This window comes from Eublepharis macularius, chromosome 18 (genome assembly GCF_028583425.1).
Source record: "Eublepharis macularius isolate TG4126 chromosome 18, MPM_Emac_v1.0, whole genome shotgun sequence".
Classification (NCBI taxonomy): domain Eukaryota; kingdom Metazoa; phylum Chordata; class Lepidosauria; order Squamata; family Eublepharidae; genus Eublepharis; species Eublepharis macularius.
In genome coordinates this window covers 13428612-13444852 of record NC_072807.1, presented here as the reverse complement: position 1 = coordinate 13444852, position 16241 = coordinate 13428612, and the positions used below count along the sequence as shown (strand labels likewise).

The 16241-nt window shown below is 48.2% G+C and overlaps 1 protein-coding gene across 2 annotated transcripts in view; it reads left to right on the top strand.

Annotated features, from left to right (window-relative positions):
- Window positions 1–2434: 2434 nt before the first annotated feature.
- ADAMTS7 (ADAM metallopeptidase with thrombospondin type 1 motif 7) overlaps window positions 2435–16241 on the top strand; it is a 71268-nt gene continuing 57461 nt past the window's right edge. For both annotated transcript variants that reach the window (XM_055002816.1, XM_055002815.1), the window contains exons 1-7: window positions 2435–2543; window positions 3741–4102; window positions 6797–6980; window positions 10599–10786; window positions 11828–11911; window positions 12800–12924; window positions 14524–14673. In XM_055002816.1, the coding sequence (XP_054858791.1) occupies window positions 2486–2543; window positions 3741–4102; window positions 6797–6980; window positions 10599–10786; window positions 11828–11911; window positions 12800–12924; window positions 14524–14673 (1151 nt within the window). In that variant the 5' untranslated portion in view covers window positions 2435–2485. The remainder of the gene's footprint in view (window positions 2544–3740; window positions 4103–6796; window positions 6981–10598; window positions 10787–11827; window positions 11912–12799; window positions 12925–14523; window positions 14674–16241) is intronic.

Here is a 16241-nt window from a genome sequence, read left to right as displayed (position 1 = left end):
GCTGGATCTAGGGTTGCTGGTACCCAGGCAACTCTAGCCCGACCCCTCGCGCACGTGCTCCCAGTGCAGCATGATGACGTCACTTCTGTGACATCATCACGCAGGGCGGAGCATGCTGCCCACGCGGTGCACCGGTGGAGGCAGCGTGCGGAGCTGGGAAGCTGCCCGTGCCATTCGCCTCCCTGCAGGACAGGGGGCGGCTGGCCACCCCCTGTCCTGCGGGGCAGGCGAATGGTGTGGGCGGCCTTGCAGCCCCACACACTGCCTTTTGCCAGCCCTGCAGGACAGGGGGCACGCAGCAAGCCGGCCTCCCCCTGTCCTGTGGGGCAGGCGAAGGGCAGCACGGGGGGCTGGGAGGTTGCCCGCACTGCCGCCTGCGTGCTCCTGGCAGCTGGCAGCTGCTCCTGGCACCCCCTACCTGGCAGCACCGGGGGCAGACTACCCCCCCTGCCCCCCTTGATCCAGCCCTGTGTCCCAGAAGTGCCTGAGGAGGTCAGGAGAGCCCCCACTCTCCTCGCTTTCTGCAAATGATGCAAAACCGAATTATTAAAAAAGGCTTTTGTATTGTAGGGACAGGTTTCAGATACTTTGCTAATGAATTAAGGACCATAGAATTCACCACTATGTTGCCTTATGTGCTATCTGTTTTTTTAAAATATGTGGTCCTATGAGCTACCTGTGTTTCTTGTTGTCTAATGTCAGCCCTGGAATTGCTTATGTCCTGTTCCAGCATTTCTTCACCTCTATATTGGATTCCTGCTAATGCGATGTCTTTGTGAACTTGTATCTATTTACCCTATGGTATTGTTTCTGGAAATGACCTTGATATTGACTGTACTAATCTCACACGGTGTAATCTGCCTTGAGTCTCAGAAAGGTGGACTATAAATAAATAAATGAATAAATAAATATGGGAGGGGGTGTAGTCCAGAGAGGGCAAACATGAAAATCCGTAGTAGCACTAGAATGCCCTTCATTGCCAGAATCTAGGCAAATGGGATGCCACCAGTTGAGGAGCAGTATGCTAACATGCCTCCCCCCTTGAGGGTGCCACCAGAGGCATGTTGATGCAGATGTCCCCCCCACCCATTAGGGCATAGCACATACCACTTCAGAGGGCGCTGGCAAGAAGGCAAAGTTCATCTTTTGACCAGCAACAGGCCAAGCAGTAGAGAAACAATGTGGTGTGTGTGTGCTAATGGACTGAGAACAACATACCTGCAGGTCCGCCTCTTTGCCATACATTCTCCAGAGGGCACTTCATTCTGCCAATGAACACCTTCTGGTGATCCCTGGCCCCAAGGACATTTGCCGAGCCTCAACCAGGGGCAGGGCCTTTTCAGCCCTGGCTCCAGCCTGGTGGAACTCTCTCTCCATAGAGACTAGGGCCCTGGGGACTTGCTACAGTTCTGCCGAGCCTGTAAGACGGAGATGTCCTGCCAAGCCTACGGTGGTGGTTGAGGCGTGGGCAAACTGTCCGGTCAGAGACGATATTGGTGTGTGGGATGTATTATGATGAACCATTCCCTGCTGCATCTTAGATTGTGGTTTTAACTTTTGTATTGGAATTATGAAATGGTGTATTTTATCCTTTATTGTGTATTGTTGTTTTAGTTCATTGTATCACTATATAATGTTGTAACTGGCCCTGAGCCCACTCGTGGGGAGGGCGGGCAAGAAATCTAATAAATTGAATTAATTAAAGCAGAATCCCAACGAGGGAATGAGGAAAGCGACTTTGCTTTCAGATGTGGAGAGGCTGAACCAGAGCCCAGCCACTATCCTGCTGACCAGCTGCCTCCACACATGGTCTCCTGCCCTCGAGGGTAGAGAGGTGTCATTCCTGGCCACCAGGGGTTGCCAATCTCCAGATGGTGACTGGAGATCTCCCGGAATTGCAGATAATCTCCAGATAATGGAGATCCGCTCCCCTGGAGAAAATGGCTCCTTTGGAAGTTGGACTTTATGCCATTATATCTTGCTGAGGTCCCTCCTCTCCTCAATTTTGCCCCCTGCAGGCGCGACCCTCAAAATCTCCAGGAATTTCTCAAGCTAGAGTTGGCAACCCTGTGGCTCTCCCCAGATACCAGCAAGAGCATCTCTGCGGTCTGGAGCCCCCTCCTCTTTCTCCCCCCCCCCCATCCGATTTCCTCCTTTGTGCAGCCCAAGCGCTGATTGCAACGCTTGCTCCGCGGCTGGGCTTTCAAACTGCAAAAAGACCCACTTGGCCCGAGTCCCCTTTCGGGAGCCGCTCTCCCCTCCCTCCCTCCCTCCCTCCGGGCTCGCTTGCCATTGGCACCGGAGCGCCGCCGGGCGCCCCCTCCCGGGGGCAGGGGCTTGCTTGGGCGGCCCTCGAGGCGAGGCGAGGCTCCTCCCGGCGGCTCCGGCGAGCGAGGCGCGCGGCGGCGCTTCCCCGGGCGAGGATGGGCTGGCCCTCGCGCGGAGCCTGAGGCGGCGGGAGCGCCCCCGGGACCGGCCGGCCGGCATGGCCCTCCGCCTGCTGGGCTTGGCCGCCCTCGTGGCCGGGCTGGGCGGCTGCCGAGGTGAGCGGAAGGCGGGCGGGCAGGGAGGCGAGGGGACGGCCGTGGCGGGAGCCCGGTTTCCGAGCGCTCCCCCTGGACTCGGCACGGGCGGCGGCAGCCCTGGCAGCGGGACTCCGAGCGGGTGCCTTGTGCAATGCACGGAGGAGCCCCGTCCTTGGAACAATGTAGATGCATCCCTCCCGCCGCCGCCGCCATAAAGCAAGCAGAATCCTCCTCCCCCCGCGCCCGGTGCCTGCCTGCTCGCCTCGCTCGGCTGCAGTTGGCTTTGGGACATGCCCCGGTCTCTGCAGCTTCGGCATGCCTCTTCTCTCCTCCCTTCTCTTCTTCCTGGCGTCCAGCATGTTTGTAGCCAGTCCGGGTCCTCTCTGGCGCCCGAGGAGACCCTCTAGACTGGATAATGAGGCTCCCTTTGTGATCAGCTGGCTGCACAAATACCTGACCCAGAAGGAACTGGGGGAGGGGGCATCTGCCATTGCAATCAGGAGGCGCCAGGATGCTGCCAAGCCTCCTCTAGGCTGATAAGGATCAGAACTGGGGGAGCTGGAGGTGCAAATCCCCCTGCTCAAGGTGCGGGGGCGGGGGAGGCACAAGTTCAGGACACGCTAGAAAGGCAAGTGTGTCAATTTCACCACTCTGCAAAAGGCAGAGCAGGCAGAGATCTGCTCATCAAAGGGTTTGTTAATTTCATCTTCACCTCCCCTTCCAGCAAAGATGAAATTAACAAACCCTCTGAGGAGCAATCTCAGCCCCTCTTTTTAAACTAACCTGGTGTAGAAAGGTGAACTTGACAGAACCTTCAACTCTGCCCTTTTCAACTGCGCTTCCCAACTAACATTGCCTCTCCCTACATTTGAGCGTCCTGGTGTAAGAGGTCCCCACCTAGAGAGACCAGTGGTCTTCAACACTAACAGTGTAATCCTAAAAAGGTTTACTCCAGTTTAAGCCCATTGACTTCAGTGGGTTTAGACTGGAGTAACTCTTCTTAGGATTGCACTGTTAATCTTCAAAACTTGAAAGTGGCACATAGCAAAGTCATCCCCCTCCCTCCAGCAGTTCTTGAACTTCTGATTGCATTTGGTGGCCCAGTGAGGTGCTTTGTCCAGATCTAAATTCTAGCAGTTATGTCCTTTCCCGTTATTCCCTTGGACACCAGAGCTTTCTCTTTCAGGCTAATCATTCTCATATTTTTTGCTGCAGGTGCAGAGTCCATTCACACAAAAGAACCGGACTACGACATTGTTCACCCCCTCAAGGTGAACGAGAGGGGCTCCTTTCTCTCCTACAACTTATCTCACCGTTTGCTCTCCAAAAGGGCCATTTCTTCTCAGAACCTCCTACAGTCATTCTACAAACTGTACCACAGGGGACAAGAGCTAAGATTCAACCTGAGTCTTAACAGCCACCTTCTGGCTCCTGGATTTGTGACTGAGAGGCGATATGGAAGTATAGCTCATGCCAAGATCCAGGGTTACAACCAGAACTCCTGTCACATGGTTGGGTCTGTTCAGAATGAGGGACAGGAGAGTGGACTGGCTGCTCTCAGCACATGTGATGGGCTGGTAAGTGCCTTGGGTTCCGCAGGGTTTATAGTTTGGAACTGCCAGGGCACACGTCTCTCAGATTCATGATAAAATCCTGGGACCGCCTCTCACCATATATGCCCCAGAGTGCTCTGATCAGCCGATAAAAATCTGTGGTGGTCCCTGGTCCCAGGGAGGCTCACCTGGCCTCAACCACAGCCAGATCCTTCTCAATCCTGGCAGCAGCCTGGTGGAACTCTCTGCCTGCTGAAACCCAGGCTCAACAAGATTTATTATCTTGTAAGACAGAGATGTTCTGCCAGGCATATGGTTGGGGCTGGGCTATGAGCGAGCCTTCCAACCAGTCTCCTGTTGGGCGGGGGGGGGGGGGTAGTGTAGTGCAATCCCCACCCAGATTTTTTTCCACCAGCTGGACCCCTGCTGCTCCTCCATCTCCAACCTCATAGAATGTTTGGGTTGGGTTGGAAATTTGGGTCACCATCTAGAGCTGTTTCTTTACTGAGTTGCATGTTTATTTATGGTTTTTAAAGCAAATTTTATTGTAAAGGTATGTTTGTTTATGGTTTTTAAAGCAAATTTTATCATAAATTTTAATATTGATGTTATCTGCTCTAGGCCTGTTCAAATCTAATCAATCAATCAAGACTTATTAATTGTTCTGACATTATTTTGGTAGCTTATTTTTGTCCAGCATCTGATGCAGCACTTGTTATTTTTTCTGTTGTGTGAGGCATATCCTTTTCAGGTTAATTTTTTAGAAATGCATTTCATTTTTAGAAAATGCTTAAAAATATATTGTTGCAGAACAGTTCATACAAAATATAGTTCCTTTCCCACAGACTTTAGAGGATTCCTCCTGCTTTTATACCTCCCACTGAGAAAAATACCCATAACTATGACTGGGGCTGATCCTGGAAATATTTATTCTGTTCCAGAATCCTGTTTATCATTTTATTTATTTATTTAAAACATTTGTATGCTACCTTTCTTCCCAAAATAGAGTCCCCAAGGTTGCAAATATTAAAACACTAAAAAAATTAAACGTTTTAAACTATTTAAATTTTAAAAAAACATTTAAAAGAGTATAGAAACAATTCAATAAACACATACAAGACAGAAAACATAGAAGAGGGCCAATAAGAGTTCAAGTCAAGTCAAGTTAGCCTTTATTGGCATATAGCAGCAATTCAAGTTATCCACTTACAAAAGGAAAGAACAAAGTTGATTGCTGTATTACAAATACAAAAATAATTTAGAGCCAATAAGAGTTATTGGCTGCTTCCACGTTGGATAATGCACTTTCAATGCTCTTTAGTGATCATTTGGAACTGGGTTTTCGTGTGTGAAACACAAAATCCACTTCTAAAGGATAACTAAAGCACATTAAAAGTGCATTATTCAACGTGTGTGGAAACGGCCATTGTCTCATGTCTGTCATCTATCACCTCTTAGAGCCAAGCTACAAGTGACACCTGACACAGGTTGGACACTTGTCAGCTCCCCTCAAGTTTTGATGGGAAATGGAGGCATCCTGGTCTTGCAGCTGTAATGGAGAGCCAAGCTGTAAAACCAGGACGCCTACATTTCCCATCAAAACTTGAGGGAAGCTGATAAGTGTCCCACCTGTGTCAGGCGTCACTTGTAGCTTGGCTCTTAGTAGATCCAAAGGACTGATTTTGGCTGTCCCCCCCCCCCAAGTTCCTGCTTGTTTAGGTGTATGACTCCCAGAAAAAAAACATTCCTAATGTTTGGAATTGGGTTGCCAAATTCTTTATTGGCCTTCCTGCTGTGCCTTTAATATCAGTCTACGAAGTAGAAATGCAGTAGGTGAACCTGTTCTTGGCAACCTATTCAATCTATTCAAGTAAAGGAAAAGCTTCACCTGCATGTGAGGCTGTTAAAGGCACTGGAGCAGGGCCTGTGAAAATGCTGGCAACCCTAACTGGAGAGAGAAAGTATGTTGAAAGGTTCCTCCTCGGTTTTTAAGAACTTCTTTTAAAGACTCCTTACTGCGTAGTCAGTCAACCTGGATGGCTTGTTAACTAAAGCACAGGGGTCATTTCATAGAAAAAGAGCTGGAGGAACTATTAGCATAACTCATTAGCATATGCCATGCCCCTTGACATCACCAGAAGTGTGTCATTAGCATAACTGATTTGCATATGCCACACCTCCTGACATCACCTGTTCTGGCTGTTTTGGACCCAATCCTGGCCACACCTCCTGACATCACCTGTTCTGGCTGTTTTGGACCCAATCCTGGCCATTTAGGGCCAAAATTGGGCCCCAAATGGCAAAATGGGGCTGAAAAGAGGCCCAAAATGGTCAGGATTGGGCTGCTGCTGAGCGAGAGAGTGACCCACCACCCATCAGAGGCTCAATCCGGGCTGTTTTGGCCCCAATCCAGCCCCCAAAATGGCTGAGAGTCAGGTGGGTAGGGCCACCTGACATGTGACCTCTTTGGGGAACTGCCAGAACTGCGTTCCTGTGCATTCCCCCTCAAAATGAGCCCTGCTAAAGCACATCCCGGACTGGAGAAGGCAATGTGGCCGGACTGGGCATGATGGATACAGTTTGGCCTTGCGTCTCTGTGCTTGGATTTGTTCTTTACTTTTTCCTGATTTGATCCAACGGGGCTGAAGCAAAGCAAGCCGTCATTTAGGGTACAAATTCAAGACGGGAGGTCTCATGCGGTCTTCTCGCCCTCTCCAGAAAGGCATCTTCCGGCTGGCTAACAAAGACTTCTTTATTGAACCGCTATCTGCAAGCAAACCCAGGGAGAATACAGCCCAGCCGCACAAGATATATAGACGCAACGTTCCAGAGTATGAGTCAGAAGAGCTGATCGCTGTGGCAAACGCCAAGCCTGGAATTGTCAGGATGTGTGGAGTGCAAGGTAATTTTGTCTCCTAATTTGCGAGCTGAACAGTTGCCAAAGAAGAGAGCTTCCGAAGATTTACCTGCAGTCTTCTTCCCTGTGTTTTAAAAGCATGACTCTTGTCCCAACCCCCATGGTGAGGTGGTTCTTGCTGAGCATAGGCTTTTATTTATTTAAGTCAGGGGTCATTTCGTAGAAAAAGAGCTGGAGGAACTCATTAGCATAATTCATTAGCATAACTCATTAGCATATGCCACACCCCTGACATCACCTATCCTTGCTGTTTTGGACCCAATCCTGACCATTCAGGGCCGAAATTGGGCCCAAAATGGCAAAAAGGGGCTGAAAATGGCCGAAAAGGGGCCCAAAATGGTCAGAATCAGGCCGCTGCTGAGTGGGAGAGTGATCCACCACCTGTCAGAAGCCCTATCCAGGCCGTTTCAGCCCCAATCCAGGTTGAAATGAGCCCAAAATGGCCGAGAGTCAGGTGGGCGGGGCCACCTGACATGTGACCTCTTTGGGGAACTGCCGGAACTGCGTTCCTGTGCGTTCTCCCTCAAAATGAGCCCTGATTTAAGTTATTCATAGTCTGCCTTTCTCACTGATACTCATGATGAATTACAGAGGGTAAGTCAAATACAATCAATAGCACGGGATATCCGATAGAACAGCACGATAGGGTTTGGATTGCAGAAATCTGAAACAGAGCTGCAACCAACCTGAAACAAAGCATAAGCATTTCAAAAAGGACATGTTCATCAATGCAGAAATTACATAATAAGAGCATACTTACACCAATAGACAGGGCCAGTAGTATAGTCCATAGTCCAAAGCATCCTGGGTAAAAAAGCTCCCCTGCATAATTCAGTTTTGCATAGTCTATGGAAGGCCAGGAGAGTTGGGAGCCTTCCTATTCTCATCAGGCAGGCCATTCTATAAGGCTGGAGCCATCACAGAGGATCTCACAGACTGAGATCCTAACAGAGTTTGGCGAGATCCGATCTAGACAGCAGCAAAGCAGGGCTGGGTTCAGGTGGATAACTATGCAAGACAAAACGGGAACTTAGGGCTGTGCCAGAAGCTTTCTCCTGAATGAGATAGTTGTGACACTGTTTTAAAGGTCACCCATTTATTTACACATCAAGTGGTCTGAAAGACTGCAAAGACTAAAGACTAAACCTTTTGGCATGGTTTTGAGAAGCATTTTCAGAATTGCTGAGTAGGTGTGTTGGGGTTTTTTTAGCTTGCAATGCTTGTAGATGTGATTTGAGAGCTGTAAGAATGGAGATTTTTGTGCAAAATGGTACAGTCACACCAGTCTCTTCCCCCGAGGGCAAGCTGTCCCACATTGCTCCTTCCTGGTGCCACTGTCCTTCATCTGCATTGCCATTGTGGAGACTTCAGAGCAAACTGTGTGATGTCCTTGGTGGATTTCGATTGCCCTGCCCAGTAGATCTAACAGTAGAGATGGGCACGAACCGGAAAAAAACCAAACCATGTGGTTCATGGTTCATCAAATTTCATGAACCACGAACTTTCACGAACCTGCCCCTGGTTTGCGAACCGGTTCGTTTGGTTCATGGAAACGTCACATCCAGGTCAGAAAATCATCACTTCCGGGTCAGCAGAAGGTCTGCAGGAAGTCCATCCACTATTGCCTAGGAAACTGATTGATTGGCACCAGGCTGTCTGCAGTGACGAACCAAAAAACAAACCAAGCAAACCAGCCTAAAGTTTGTGGTGGTTCGTCAGAAATGGGATCTGATGAACCGCCGGTTCGCGAACCACGAACCAGCCTGGTTCGTGCTTAATTTTGGTTTATATTTCCGTTACTCTTCTTAGGATTGCCCTGTAAATGTGGCCAACACCCTGATTAGGAATGGATGACATTCTTTTACAAGAAGCCCTTTTCCATGAGAAGCCAGTGTTTTTTCAAAGAATTCCTTTATTTATTATTTTTCTCAAGTAAAATTCAGAACTTTTAATCTGCCCGCTTGACTGTTTTGCACCACTGGTGATCCGTGAGGCTGCTGTTACTGCTGTTAATTTTATTTTTAAAATTTCTTTCCATTCCCCCAAACCCAAAGGTTCTTGGGGTAGCACATAAAAAAATACAAAATCTATACACCCCATAATAATAATAAATCAGTCAGGCTGTACAATTCTGAGGGCAGCTTCAGCATTCAGCTGCTCCTGCAGTTGGTGGAGTTAATCCTAAGATACATCTGCAGAATGCACTTTTGGCTCCTGGATCCAGGACTGTGCTCTTAAAGCAGCATAAGTAAGCAAAGAGCAATTAATATCAAGGGAAGGTGAAGCAAAGACTTGTGACAGCGATGCACAAGAATGTACAGAAGCAGTCCTTCAAATACTCAAGTCCCAGGCAAGTACAGCTTTCAAGAGCTAAGTCAGCACCTTGGACTGGGAATGGAAACAAATCGGCAGTCAGGGCAGTTTTCTTGATACTGGAATACTATGTGTCCCCCCGCCCCTGCCCCCGGTCTCTATTTCCATCTGGTAGCTGGCCACCCTGCCCCATGGGTTTGTTTAGTCTGAACGGGTGGTGCAATATGTGCATGGCTGTTTTAACATACTGTATTATTGCTTGATGATTTTATATTTTATGCTGCTATGTTTTATTACTGTATTTATTATATTGTCGTGATCCACTCTGAGCCCGCTTGTGGGAAGAGCGGAATATAAATTTAATTCAATAAATAAATAAGCCCTTGCCTGCAATCTGGCTGCTGCGTTCTTCACCACTGGCGCTTCCAAAGCATCTTCAAGGGCATTAGTGATGCTTTATGTTGCCTCATGCAGAGGGTCACTGCAAGAGGCAAAGCAGTCCTTCCCTTCGGTCCCAGCTGTCATGGGCTGGGTCCGCCCAAGCTGATAGTCCAAGCACTAACGCGAAGCCAAAGGAGAGTTCAAGATTCAAATGCCAGGTCTAGTCCATAGTCAGAGCACAAGGTAAACACCAGGGGTGTGTCCAGATTGGCTTTTATAGCCAGGCGTGGTTTTCAACCGCTGCTGGGACTCCATCCTGACGCTACTCATCATCGCTCTCTAGCAGCTGGCATTGGCTCAGGAGATGAGCACTGCGCCGTCTCTCCTGCAGTTCCAATCACTGGCCTTGTCTGTAGTGTTCTTTGGGTGTGAGTGAACCTGGGGGGGTGGAGGCCCTTGGCTGCACTGCACCTGTAGCCTTGGATGTCCCTGGCTGAGCTTCCCCTGTGGTATTGGGGCCAGAGGGCGCTGGTGCCTCAGCTGCTGTCTGTAAGCTCTGATCGGCCACCAGCTGTTGCTCCTGATCACCGGCTTCTGCTGAGTCAGGGCTAGGGCTGGCTACACAGAACTCCTCCTGAGGAGTCTTGGCTGGCTACACAAGGCTCCTCTCCTTCAGAGGAGACCTCATCCTCACTGAGTCCAGACTGGGCCATGACACCAGCCTTGGATGGGGCTTGAGCAGGTCCCTGCCAGGAGAGGCAAAAGGGGATGAGATGGAGAAGGAAGGAGAGAAGGAGAAAGAGTACAGATCTCAGTTCTGGAGTAGGAGGAGGATATGGATGATCTCAGGTCCCTGTTGAAGCCATTCTGGTTCCAGACATCTCACAGCCTCTCTTCTTAAATTTCAAGAAAGCCTCAAGAAGTCTGAGAAACGGAGAGAGAGGTGGGAGCAGAAGCAGCAGAGGAAGCACCAGATTAAGCAGCGCTCTGTCAGCAAGGAGAAGTGGGTGGAGACCTTAGTGGTTGCTGACACCAAGATGGTGGAGTATCACGGCAGCGAGAATGTTGAGAAATACGTCCTGACTGTCATGAATATGGTGAGTACCGGTGGGAGCTTGGCTGTAGGAATTTGGCAGGGCAGATGAAAGCAGTCCCAAACTAAAACACCAAGCTGTTAGGGAATTTTTAGGCCCCATTTCATAAAATCTTATTCTGAGCATACATTCAAGCTACCAGCACACATAAATCTGTAAACAAATAGTAAAGCCTTGCTCTGAGTGTCACATTCCTTCTTCTGAAATATCCTGCTTGTTATATATGTCACCAGTGAATGAGACGAGTCACTGAGCAATGTGTAAACATTTTGTTGTTTTGGTTATTCTAATTAAATAAGATTTCAACCTTGAATGAATTCCTTCCCAAGGAATATATCAGATACATGGCTCCAGCTTCTCAAGTGTCTGTAGAATTCATTTGTCACTCAAGCTTGTTAGGTGTCATATTCTCTGGGAAAATACATCATTCTGCGTCAGTCTGACAAGGTGTATGCATCATTTTTACAAGGTTTTCATCCTAACCTTTGATCATTTATTCTGTCAACAAATAGCAATTATTCTGTAAACAATACTGAAGGGTATATAAGGCCCTCCAATGCTACTGGTGTTTACACATGTCTCCTAGGGCCAAGCTAGAAGTGACGAGTTACACTTGAACGGCAAGTGAACAGACTCACATGTATTCCTCCCTGTTCACTTGCACTCCACTCGATCACTACATGATCAAGCGGCGTGCAAGTGAACAGGGAGGAATACATGTGAGTCTGTTTAGTTGCTGTTCAAGTGTCATTCGTCACTTGTAGCTTGGCCCCTAGAAATGGAGAATGTGTTGGGTTATTCCGTGTAAGAAATAAACCCATTTTTCTTCTGCTATAAAAAAACCCATATATATATGGGTTAGTGGTAGCAGATAAAAAAAAACCCTAACACAAACCATGGGCTGGATTCCTGCCCCCCCCCCCATTATTCATTTCTGCTGAGCCACCAGGATCCAGCGTGCCTCATCTCCATGTCCTGTGAAGTGTCTTAGGGGGATACAGCTGTTTGCAGAACTGTCTTTTTCATAATTTTGTTTTTGTGCAGGTAGCTGGTTTATTCCATGACGCCAGCATTGGGAACCCAATCCACATTTCCATCGTGCGTCTTATCTTTCTAGAAGAGGAGGAGGTAAGCAGAAGAAAAAATGGCTGGTGTGTTTGCTCTTTATGCCAGCACTGTGCAAGAAACAGAAGTGACCCAGTGCCTGCATGAGAAAGTCCCCAGTTCTACTGGGGTGCTTTCAGGCATTCCGGCTTTTCAGTCTGTGAAATGGCCTGATTTTGTGACAGTAATCCACAGTTTCCGTGGTAGCCTTCGCCATAGGGTTGCCAGCCTCCAGGTAGTGGCTGGAGATCTCCCGGAATTACAACTGGTCTCCAGGCCACAGCCATAAGGCCTATATTCACGATCCCTGACCTAGCAAAGAGTTTTGGGAAGCTTCTAGTTCTTGGTGGGATCTGAAGCATTTCACAGTGGCAGTTTTCACACTGCTTACCAGCCATGGAACATCATGCCAAGCTCTCGGAACAGCAGTGTCTTCCTGGTGCGATTTCGCGCCAGGAAGACGCTGCCGTTCCGGGAGCTTGGTGCAATGTTCTGTGGCCAGTAAGCAGTGTGAAAACGGCCAGTATTACAGATAATTCCAAAATCTGGGTAGTTGGGGTTAGGTGAGGTGGTGGAGAGTGTCCTCAAGTCATAGCTGACTTATGGTGACCCCTGGTGGGGCTTTCATGGCAAGTGACTAACAGAGGTGGTTTGCCATTGCTTGTCTCTGCAACCCCAGTCTTCGTTGGACATGTCCCATTCAATTACTAACCGAGGCTGATCCTACTTAGCTTTGGAGATCCAACGGGATCCAACGAGATCAGGCTCACCTGGACTATCCAGCTCAGCGTGGAGTTAGGTGATGAGAGTGCAAAAAAAAATACGCATCTTGATCTCTGACATTGAACAAGAATGCAGCAATATTACCCAAGCATTTACTAAATGAGAGTATTGGAACTTCTACTTCTACAGGAGGACCTGAAAATCACCCACCATGCAGACAACACTCTGCGAAGTTTTTGCAAGTGGCAGAAAGCCATCAATGTGAAAGGGGACACTCACCCGCTGCACCATGACATAGCTGTCCTCCTAACAAGGTATCGCCACTTAGCCTTACACTTACCCTTACCCTCCAAAACTTTCCTAATATTAATCATTTCATGACTGCTTTTATGATTTTATTGATCAAGAAGGGTAGCCATGTTAGTCTGTCTGTAGCAGTAGAAAAAAGAGTCCAGTAGCACCCATAAGACTAACAAAATTTGTGGCAGGGTATGAGCTTTCGTAAGCCACAGCTCACTTCTCATGATTTTATTGTTTTGACTTTGCAAAGTGCTTCAGGCAGGTATTCAGAGAGGTGGCATATATATTTTCTAACAAAGAATAGGTTGAGAATCTCAGCAGCATCTGTTTCGAAGTGGGGCTTCCATAGGAGAATGTTCTGGCAGATCATGGCCCATCAAGCTCATTTTAAAGCCAGGACTTTCTTTGAAGATAGTTTCCTAAGCACTTCTCACCTGCTGTAATCAAGCTGAATTGTACCTTTGCATCTTGACTCCCTTCTTTGTAGCACCCTTCCCACCTTCTGACTGGGACAGAAGGACTTATATCTGACAAAGGGAGCTTGACTCTCAAAAGCTTATCATCTAGAAATCTGGTTGGTCTTTAAAGTGCTACTGGACTTGAACCATTACATCATTTGAGAAACAATTGGTATGGTTCTGATAGAGATCTCCAACCCTTTCTCCTCACTTCAGTTTGCAGACAGTTTGCAGCTGCACTGTCAGCCTGGCTCAGCTTTAGGCAGCCTGCTAATGATTGTAACTAGGACTGTGCTATTCGGGTTTCGCTTCGGGACCTGATTCGGCAAGCTTCAGTATTCCCGAAGCGGGGCCAGCTTTGGAATACCAAAGCAAAGCTTTCCGAAGCATTTGGAAAGCTTTGTGGCTTGTTTAAAGGGCCCCACTGTTGCTTGCAAACAGCGGCAGGGCCCTTTAAACATCAACCCTCCCACCTCCCCCCCACCTACCGTGTGGTGGCTCCAGGCCGGCTCCTCTGCCGCCGCTGTGTCACTGCCCAAGCCTGCAGGGTGGTGGGAAAGGCCGGAGCCGCCTCCTCTGGCTCTTCCTGCCCCTCAAATGGCTGCGGTGCACCGGTGGCGCAGCGGCCATTTGAGGGGCAGGAAGGGCCGGAGGAGGTGGAGAAAGCTCTTCCTGCCCTTCAAATGGCTGCCATGCCACTGGCGTGCCGCGGCCATTTGAGGGGCAGGAAGGGCTGGAGGAGGAGGCTCCGGCCTTCCCCACCACCCCACAGGCTCAGGCGGTGGCGCAGTGGTGGCAGAGGAGCCGGCTGACTCCAGGCCGCACTGCCTTGTGCTGTCACTGCTGCTGCTATGGCGGCGGCAGCAGCTGATGACCCTCCCGCCGCCAGGTAAGTGGTTGGGGGCTGGAAGGGTCTTCCCAGGGGATGGGGGTTAGAGGGGTTGCCCCAGGGAGGGTGGGGGTGGGGGGGGAGTTTCCCCCCTTGCTTTAGTATGCTCCGAATCTTAACGGAGCATACCAAAGCGATTCCCGAACCCCAAATCTGAAGTGGCTTGCTGCTTCAGATTTGGGGGTATTCCGAATCTCCCCACCCGTGCACAGCCCTAATTGTAACCATTTCTTTGTTATCTGTGTGTTTCTACCCCACTGGGAAAGGAAAGACATTTGTGCTGCCATGAACCATCCATGCGAGACACTGGGCTTGTCTTATGTCTCGGGCATGTGCCAGCCGCACCGGAGCTGTAACATCAATGAAGACTCGGGGCTTCCCCTGGCATTCACTGTGGCCCACGAACTCGGACACAGGTATGGAAAAGATTGGATGCTTCCTTCTTGACCTTGTGTCTGGAGACATTCGAGCCACAGTGTCAAATGGCTGCTGTTTGGAAAGCAATACAATGCAGAGAGAGAATCATGGGAAAGACTAGAACGAAAGAAGAACCATGACAAACTAACTACACAGACTCGTTAACATGTAAATAAATACCATGTAGCAAACATTCTTATATCATAATATTTTGTAAAGTCTTTATAAAGTGCAAAAGTATACAATTACTAAAGTGCTTGTTCCCGGTAGCCTGCCAGGAAAATGAGATTGACGATATGATATGCACGACAAAGAACTAGCAAAAGAGACCAAAACTGTGAACACTAACTAAGGATTTCCAATAAAGAGATACCTGAAATAGGCTGTGAATTCAAAAATAAAAAAGTTTTTAAATGTAGTGTATAAAGTTCGTTTCTTATTAAATACATAGAACACAATATCATATATACAACACATGCATCAGAAATCACACATTTGTGCACAACTAAACCATAACATCATTGTTACAAGCCAGCTTCCAGCAAGGTAATCATAAGTAATTGTATAATTTTGCACTTTATAAAGACTTTACAAAACATTTTGATATAAGAACGTTTGCTACAAGGTATTTATTTACATGTTAATTAGTTTGCATAGTTAGTTTGTCATGGTTCACCTTTTGTTCTAGCTTCTTTGGAAAGCAGCTGCCAGGCTGCTAATGGGGGTAGGTAGACAGGCAACACCTGGGAGAGAGTTCTCTGATTTGAAAACAACTGCATTGGCACTCAGTTTCTTCCTGGTCCAAATTTAAAGGTCAGAACCGGCTCCTTGAAGCCCTAACAGGTTCAGGACTGGCTACTTCGAGAGCAGGTCTCACCTGTCAAAGCCTGCTAGTTGCTTAGGTCTTCTGTGCAGCTCTGCTTTGTGTTGTCTCTTAGTCAGTAAAGGAGAGACCGGACCTGCCAGCATTCCACCTCAAAGGATGGCATGACCGGGTCTTACAATCCCGACCCGGAAATTTTACTTTTGTCCTCCCCCGTTTTTCATTCTGAAGAACTCAAAAGTTTGCTCGATTTTTGTGTAATTTGGGTTGGCCTCATTCAAAAGTATTACATGGTTTTGTTTCTTTTTCTGGATTTTGCCTGAACCCACGTGCCTGTTCCAAACTGTTTTTCACCCAAGACGAAGCCTTTGGGGGTGGCACCAAGGCTGTGAAGTTCCCGCCCATCACAAGACAGTTTACTTTCAAAGGGCATCTGGAACCATTTAGTTAACAGATTCCAGTCGTGGTTGCCTGCCTGTTTGTTTTTGTTAGTCTGTTATTTGTGACACAGTTTTATGGTCATCTCTGTGCCATAAGCCATTTTGTGGCCAAGTGGAAAGTAGAGTTATAAATGGCTTAAATAAGGAAAGGAAGAGATGTAAGCATATTGCCAGAAATATATGCTTGTGTGTAGGATGCACCCTTTATACTAAAAGCCACAAACTCGGGTTCTCTGCCAAAGCCCTTTGCACCACAAAGTGAGTATCCAAATATACCTCTCAAAATAATTCATGCATTTCTAAG